The sequence below is a fragment of the Bos grunniens genome, chromosome 17, assembly GCF_055505025.1.
Source record: "Bos grunniens cultivar Pamir isolate PY7600 chromosome 17, Bosgru_T2T1.0, whole genome shotgun sequence".
Lineage (NCBI taxonomy): Eukaryota > Metazoa > Chordata > Mammalia > Artiodactyla > Bovidae > Bos > Bos grunniens.
The window spans coordinates 72022055-72030418 of NC_141181.1; the positions used below are offsets into that span (position 1 = coordinate 72022055).

An 8364-nucleotide genomic window follows, 5' to 3' on the forward strand; every position below is an offset into this window, starting at 1 on the left:
CCAGGGGCTGGGGGTGGGGGCGCGGTGAGCGCCTGCGCCGGGAGCGGCTTCCGGCTGGAATGACGGGAGCGCTAGAGACACGGACGGTTACACGACAGCGTGAGCCGCCGAGTGCCACCGAGCTGGACGCTGGAAAAGGAAACACGCCAGATTCTCTTACGTAGATTTTGCCAGGATGGGCTTCCGAGGTGGTGGCTCAGTGGTAAAGAATCTGCCTGCAAGGCAGGAGATGCGGGTTCCGTCCCTGGGTCAGAAGATCCCCTGGAGAAGGAAATGGCAACCCACTCCAGTATTCTCGCCTGGAGAATCCCATGACAGAGGAGCCTGGCGGGCTACAGTCCATGGGGTCGCAAGAGAGTCAGACACCACTTAAAGACTAAACAATGTTTTCTAGGAGAAAGAAAAACCTGTCCCGTGTCACATAAGTAACTCATTTTAATTAAAGTTACTACTTTTTTTTTTTGTCAGAAAGAAGGAAAAAAAAAAATCCAACGTGAACCACAGGAGTTCTAATTCTAGTCGGCATCCAGACCCCCAAAGGGCTCCTAGTTTATTAAATCCTCCACCACCTCTTGAGCCTTCATCTAAAAAGCAGACTCAGCCAAAACTCAGTCCTATTGTCCGGCAACTTGAGAAGAGGCCTGTCCATTCGCCGTGAACCTGGAACCTTCTAAAAGCAGGGGGTGGGCTGGACCACAGGACTCGTGGCCAGGGAGGGGAGGCCACACTGAAGCCATAACAGGGAGGAATGAGGGGCGCTGAGTCCTGGACCCACAGGGTCTACACATTTGTAGACCCACAAATCTACACCTCAGCTCCTTCCCTGGGGAAAGGTCCAGAATGCTGCCTTCTGTTCCCCAAACCAGAAGGCCATCCTTTCCGAGCTAGAGAACCCTGGTACAAGTCCATCGAGACCTCCTTTCCAGCCTGTCGATCAATGACTTCAATGGTCTCAGACTCTGCCTCCGTCCCCGGGAAGAAGGCCGCACTCAGGCTCAACTTGGAGGCGCACACAGGCTCTGTCTGGTCTGTGAAGCTGGTGGAGGCCTGGCCAGGCCCGAGACCCTTTTCTGCCCGACAGTTACTCAGGCAGGTCACCAGTTCACTCAACAACCCAAGTGAACAACAAAGCCATGATCGCTCTGACGATAACATGTCACCAGGATCCAAAGGGCAAATTCACCGCTTAGTAGAAACAGGAGAAAACAGAGCAGCTGCCGGCCGGAGCCCAGGGAGAAACACAGACCTGGGCTCCCTGCTCATGGGGGACGCGCGGGGCAGGGGCGCCTCGGATCTCCGGAGGAAAGGCCCTGGCTGAGCGGCCTTTCTCAGGAAGGGGCGGCCGGAGTCCCCGAGAGGAATTTAAAGGACGAGGGTGGGCACAGCCGCCTTCCCACCCTCCCGACCCTGCCCTGGGCTGTGTGCGTTCCTGTCTCCCGCTGCCTTTTTAAGCTCCCAAGCGGGGGCAAGGACCGCGCTCCCTCCTTCCACTCAGCTTGCACGGTGGGAGGGGCGGGCTTGCACACAGTGGGGCTCACAGCCCGAAGGACCCCGGGACACCCGGCCCCGTTTCTCGGGGGTGTGAAGGGCAGCAGAAAGCACCGGGGGTCTGCGTCCCCGAGGCCCGGAGGCCCCTCTGCCACTTCCTGGCGGGATCCTTATCTGCAGATTGGGGGGGCGGGGGGAGTGAGGCCGAGCTCCCGGGGGACACACGTGTCAGGGCATGGTCACCGTTCCAGCTGCTTCCCTCCCCTCAGACACAGAAGCTGCCGCAGCAGGGAATGAGGTGAGGTCCCCTCCGTCCACACTGGGACCTTCCCCACTGTCCCACGTCAGAGGCTCGGGCCCTGGCTGGGGGCGTCCAGGGAACGCGGGCAAACTGTTGGGAAGGAGACACGTGGCCTGGCCCCGGCGGTCCCACCGTCGCCTCCAGCCACACGCCTCAGAGAGCCCTGAGAAGCGGGCTGGGCAGGCTCCCAGAGCTGAAACTGCCAGGAGCTTCAAAGCCCAACAGGAGACACAAGGTGGGACCCTGGAGGGCTTTCAGAGCAGGATTCACCGAGGGCCAAAGGGGCGGGGGTGGGCCAAGATGTCAGATGACCTCCTTGGCTGGGAGCCCACCCTGTGTCACCCACAGAGCAGAGGCTGAAGGCAGGCGAGGGGCTGCGAGCTCCGGAGACAGCCTGCGGGGAAGCCCCCCAAACACAACCAACGGGGCCCTTCTCGCTGGAAACTCCCACCTCCCCCAGCAAGAGAACACAGTTTCAGACGACAGGTCTCCACGAGAAGCTCTCCTTTTCTCCTTTGTTGACAATGTTCACACGCTCCCTTGCGGGTGCTGAGGGCCAATCCAAGCTGGCTCGCCTGGCTGACAGCTGGCCAGACGGGACTGGTGCCTGGCGACCACAGGGCAATCCTCCAGAGCCCAGAGGAGCTGACCTGCCTGCAAAGCGGTCTTCTCAATAGTACCGGCTTCCCCGCACACGAGGGGCCTGGGGGATGGAGGCTGGGCCCCGCCACAGGTCCCAGCAACACAACACAGACAGAACCAACAACGAAGTGAGCCCAAAACAAACAGGAGGGAACGCGGATGGCAGAGAGGCCCCTCCACAGAGCCAAAAATAGCCTCCCTTGTCTCAAGAGGGCTCTGACCAACCAAGAACACACAACTCCATCGGCAGAAAAAGTCAATGGAGCGGAAAACCACATCAGCTCAGCAGGGCCCAGGACTCTGAGAGGCTCCCAATTGCCTCACCTGCTACAACCCCAAATCCCTGTCCTGACTGCCATCACAAACCGCGCCCGGCTCTCGAAACACAGTCCTGTTAGCCCGGCGCCACAGGGCGTCTGTCCATAGATGTGCATACACATTACACCCATGGTCCCGCGGGCTTAATCTCGGGGCCAGGAGCCGGACCGTGTGACTAGGAGCCGAACATAAGCGTGGGTGGGCAAGGGGGACGATGGAGCAGGGTGAGATGCCCAGCAGTGAGGTCTCCCATCCAAACCGGACAGATCAGCACGGGTGTGGCCCTCCTTCAGCCCCGGACAGAGCTTCTCAGCCCCGGCTCTTCGGTGGCCCACTGAGTCAGAACTGCCTGTGGCCTCCCTTCCTCCCGGTTTGTATTTTTCACCTGCTCTGACTTGCGCTGGGGCTGCCGGCCAGAGAGCGAACCCGACACTCCTCCGGCCTGGGAGCAGCTGGCATCCCGTGGATGCCCCGGATGTGTCAGGCACTCTCCCAGTGCAGGTGGCGGCGACTGCCCAAGACATGGATCAATCAGTCCCTGCTGAAGCATCCACCCAGAGAGCAGAGGTGACCAAGGCAGCCAAGGCGCTCCTGGCCCCGACCCACAGAGAGGAAGCACTCTCGCGAGAAAGCACAGGCTCCAGACCCAAAGGAAGGAGCCACCTCCACCATCCCGACACACCACCCCTCCCACCCGAATCCCACTCCAGACGCTGGGAATCTGCATTCAGGAGGAAAGCAGGGATGGAATTTGTTCAGCTGGGGGAACGGGCGCGAATCGTTCCAGCCCACCACTGGCGCTTGAGAACCACTCCACAAAGTACCTACCTGCCCCTGCACCCCCAACCTCGCAGGCGTCCCCACCAGGCTGGCAGAGGCACTTACCTGCGTCCGCGTGGAAGGCGCCATCCTGAGACAGTTTGCCGGACAAGCTGTCCCCATCGCTAGGCCAGATCTGCCCCGTCTTGCGGACGCCCACGATGGTGGCCTCGGACACCACGACGGGGCCCTGGCGGTGCCGCTTCTGGCACTGGGGCGTCGGGGGGCTACTGCTGTCGAAGGACTGCTGGGAGTTCTGCGAGGGCGAGCGGCTCTTGTCCCGGAAGGGCCGGTAGGTGGTGGGGCTCGGGGACACGCGGCTGGACTGGCCGGAGGAGAAGTCCTCCTCGCTGGATGTGAGGTTCTCGTTGGAGCTGCAGTCCGGCGTGTAGCCGCCTCCGCTGTCCTCGAAGCTCCGCGGGGAATAGGACCTCCGCGGCCAGGTAAGGCGCTTCTCCTGCTCCGAGGTGCTCTGGCTGCGCTGCAGCGAGCCCTTGGCCTCCCCTTCCACCATCATGCCCCCGACGTAGATGCTCTGGTAGGGCTGGTACTCCAGGGGCGGCCAGGGGGGCCTGCCGCTGCCGTTGGCGTTGATCAGGTTGTCCTTCAGGAAGCGCGGGTTCAGCTCAACGTCCTCATAGTCGCCATCGAGGCCGCCGCAGCCGCTGCCCTCGGAGGCGCGCCCGCGATATGAAGGCCTAGGAGTGTCTGCGGGGCCCGGCCCGGCGCCCTGCTGCTGCGACTTCTTGCGCTCCATCTGCATGGCCTGGCTGCCCAGGGAGCTGATGCGGTCCGACACGTCTTTGTCGTTGACCTTCACCAGGCCACGCTCGTGGTGGAACTCGACGTTCACGTAGAAGGGCTTCTCGGCGTCCGCCGCCGCCGCAGGCTGGCCGGGGCCCTTGCGGATCCTCTCGAAGTTGGAGCGCAGCGCCGCCACGCTGGTGGGGGGCCCGCGGTCGTCTCGCTCGGCGGCGGCGGCGGCTGCGGGCCCGGGCCTGCGCGCGGCCGCGGGCCTGGCCTTGCCGGGGGAGCCCTCCCCGTCGGGCCGGGCCTCGGGCTCGTCGGCGGCCGGCAGGTCGGCGCCCTCAGCGGGCGCGGGCTGCGCGCGCGGCGCACGGGGCTCGGCCGCGCCGTCGGGGGGCTGTGCGGCGCGCCGGAAGCCCCAGCGCTGCCGGTCGTAGCTCTTCTTCTCCTTGGCCAGCAGAGTCTGCAGGTAAATCATGCGGAAGCGCTCCTGGTTCACCTCCTGCTCCAGGCGCCGGATGGAGGCCTTGCAGCGCTCCAGCTCCTGCTCGATGTCGCCCACCGAGCGCAGCTCCATGCGCGGAGGCTCCGAGTCCGGGAACTGCGCCTTCCACGCCTCGGCGAAGCCCACTGGGTCCACCATGGCGCGGCCGCGGCTCCTCACCTGCGCAGCCTGGCTGCGCGCGCCAGCGGGGCCGGCTTCAGCGACGGCGCGGCGGCCTCACCAGGCCCGGCCCGGGACGCCGGGCGGCCCCCATGCCCACGGCGGGGCGGCGGCGGCGGCGGCGCGCGAACAATGCCCGCCCCCTCCCGGGCGGCAGGTGAGGCCGCGGCCGGGCGGCCGGCGCGCGGGGCGGGGCGCGGGGCGGGGCGCGCGCGGGGGAAGGGCGCGGGGCCGCGCGCCCGCTATTGTGTGCGGGGCTCCCGTCGCGCGCCCGCGCGCGCGGGGCGGGGCAGGCGCTGCCTCCGCTCGGCCGGCCGGCTAGCCCATGGCCGCCGCCCGCGCGCCGCTGTCCTCGGGCTCCCGCGCCGCCGTCCGGCTCCCCGCGCTGCGCTCAGCCCGCCCGCTCCCGCCGCTCTGCCGCGCGCCGCCCGCGCTCGGCGCCGCAGGAAGGGGCGGGGCGGGGCGGTGGGCGGGGCCTCGGCGCGGCTGATGGAGCGGTGGGGGGGCGTCTTAAAGAGGCCTCTCCCCGCGCGGCGGTCGGACCGCCCGCTCCCGCCGCTCTCTTGTGCGCCGCCCGCGGTCAGCGCCGCAGGAAGGGGCGGGGTGGAGGGCGGGGCCGCGGCGCTGATGGAGCGGGGCGGGGCCTCTTAAAGGGGCCGCCACGACCCCCCCCCCGTCCCCCCCCGCCCCCTCCGCTGCGGCCCTGCGGGCGGCCCCCACGCCTGGGGAAACTGAGGCCGAGACGGCGACTTCTGCACTCCCGGGAACAGGTGCCCTGGATCCCGGCGAGCCGGATGGCCCCTCGCTCCCGTCACTGGCTGAGCGCGCTCCCCAGCGGACAGGTCGCCCGGCGGTCGCCAACGGGCCTCCGGGCGCTGGGGTCCCGGCGTGACGGCTGAAGCATCACGTAGAGGGTCCAGAGGAATGTCTCCCCGCCGGGCCGCTCAGCACACACGTCTCCCTTCCTGCAGCCCTGACTGGGAACTTATCTGTCATCTGCCTCCGAGGGGGGCCCCGGCCTCCACGGCCGGGGGGACAGTGAAACGGAGTCTGTTTTTGGTCCGCCGGAGAAGCCCGGAGATCTCAGACGCACAGCGGAGTGGACCCCGGGGGTGCGGTGGGGGTGGGGGGACCCGAGGGCCGAGAAGACCCCGACCAGCCTGCTGGGTGGCGCGAAAGGAAATGGGATGTGTCAGCCGGAGACCCCGGCTAGAAGCCAGGCGCCTCTGGGTCGCTCGCGCCTGCTTCCCCGGGCGTTAACAGGAGAACCAGAATGCACACACACGCCGGCCCCCGCCTCGTGAGGGTTCTCTTACCCGCCCACCCCCCAGCTCCGGTGCCGCCCTAAGCGGATGCCCGGGCGTCTCATCTAGAGGGAACGGAGCCCAGGGCGGCCTGGCTGGGCTTCAGGTCTCTCCCCCGGCGGCTTGTGTGACCTTGGCAGTTCCCTTTCCCTCCTCTCTGAGCCGGCTTTTCGTCCTCACGTGGAACAGTGTTGGGAGCACCGTGGGAAGCTGCCCCGAGGGGGCAACCATAAAACCTGTGCTGTTCTTCCCGTGGTCGCCTTTCACGCTGGTGCCCTGGGAGCCTGGCAGGAAAAGCCCTGGGGCTGTGGGGGGTGGGGAGGGGGACTGGCAGACGCTTCCAGGCACGGCTCCCTGCAGGCGCTCCGCTGTGTCCACCCTCGCACTCCTCTGCCAGCGGACAAGGCCCCGACAGTAAAAAAAAAAAAAAAAAAAAAGCCTGTTTTGTATCTGAGGAAGGAGAGCTTGAGGTCCTGACTTGGCGGCGGGCAGAGCTAGGCAGGAACCCCAGCAGCGTTTACATCCTGAACACCTCTTCAAGTCGGGAGTAACAAACCCTGACCTCCCAGCCTATGGCACACGGCAGCTCACCATCTGCATTAGTGCCTTCCTCCGGCAACCCTACCAGTGGATCTGGCAGAACCAGAACCCAGTGCCTCTGGAGCCCCATTCCCTGGCCGTCAGCAGGGAGAATCCCAAAAGCATAAACTGGTTTTTTCCCCCTTGCTAACAAGGGTCCCTGAGTTTCCAGCGGGTACTTGTGGGTTCATCTGGGACAGTATCATTAAGCACCCGGAGGAGAATACTTTGGGGGGCGGGGAGCTGCTGCATCTATCAGTGAGGTGTTTCTCCCTGGTTTGCAGGCCCCCAACTTGGCCCCACCTTCAATTTGTGTGCATTGGAAACTGACACTGCAGTTTGGGTTTGTACGCCCTGTTCTCTTGGCAGAGCAAGTGGCTTGCTGGGCACAAGGACACTGCAAGATAGTGGCTATCTCCCCGTGGGACAGTTTCTTCTGGCCCCAAGGACATTCCTCTCCTCCCCGGAGTCTCCCCCGGAAGCACCCTCGCCCTGGGTCTCTGCTCCTTCCCCATGAGCTTTCTTATCATCCCTCCCTCCAGAGAAAGGGAGGGCTGAGGAGGAACGTGGGATCCATATCCATTAACAGTCTGCGCTCCCCACTCAGTGTGTGTTCCCAGCTAGATCTAAACTTCCGAGGACAGAAATCTGTCTGTCTTTTTCCCCAGTGAACTCTGAGTGCTTAGGACAAAACAGGTGCTCAGTCAGTCCCGCCCGGGGGGAAGAGGCAGTGGTGAGCACACAGGAGGGAGGAAGCGGTGAGGCAGGCAGAGCCAGGCCGCGGCAGGCACAGGAGCTGTGTGAGTGGGCATCCCAGAGGATGCAGAGGTCTGGGGAAGGCTGGCTGGCAGGGGCGATGTCTGAGCTGGTCCTGGAGATGTGGAAATGCGGACGGACAGGCAACGATGGGGAGAGTTCAGAGGTCCAGGTGTGTTTGAGGAACAGCTGGGTTAGGGGCCAGGCTGGTGTGGACTGCAGGTCAGATCTGGGGTTTCACTCACGAAAACCATCACCACCATCAGTTAACAAGCATTTCCATCGCTCCTGACAGATTTTTTTCCACCCCAAAACTAAAATGGGACAGCAAAGTGGGATTGTCGGTGATATTTCCCTGTTACCACTTCCATCATTTTCCGGGGCAAGGCTCTGTAATTCATTTCAAAATCTCAAAATCTCTCTCTCACACACACACACACACACACACACACCCTCGTGTACCCTCAGCAGCAGCCCTAGGGGTTCTTGAACCCAGGACCTCGTTCGGGCAAGCCCCTCCCCAAAGGCTACCTCTTCCCTTTGCTGCAATGAGCCGCTGGGACTCAACAGCCCCCTCTGCTGGACAGAACTCAGAACTTCCGATGCCTCAGAACCCGGGGGGATGGAAACACGACGCTGGAATATTATTTGACCATCAAAGAAAATGCAGTCCCAGTGCATGCTGAATATCCACGAACCTTGAAAGCATTATGCCAAGTGGAAGAAACCAGGCATAACAGACCACA

The 8364-nt window shown here is 64.0% G+C and overlaps 1 protein-coding gene across 2 annotated transcripts in view; it reads right to left on the reverse strand.

Moving 5' to 3' along the window:
• The window catches only part of BCR (BCR activator of RhoGEF and GTPase), an 87073-nt gene extending 81966 nt beyond the window's left edge, over positions 1 to 5107 (reverse strand). Inside the window, exon 1 of one of the 2 annotated variants that reach the window (XM_086349076.1) lies at positions 3635 to 5103. In XM_086349076.1, coding sequence (XP_086205202.1) covers positions 3635 to 4958 — 1324 coding nt within the window. In that variant the 5' untranslated portion in view covers positions 4959 to 5103. Of the gene's footprint in view, positions 1 to 3634 lie in introns of both variants that reach the window. The other variant, XM_086349078.1, reaches the window with a different exon arrangement.
• Between the last annotated feature and the right edge of the window lie 3257 nt (positions 5108 to 8364).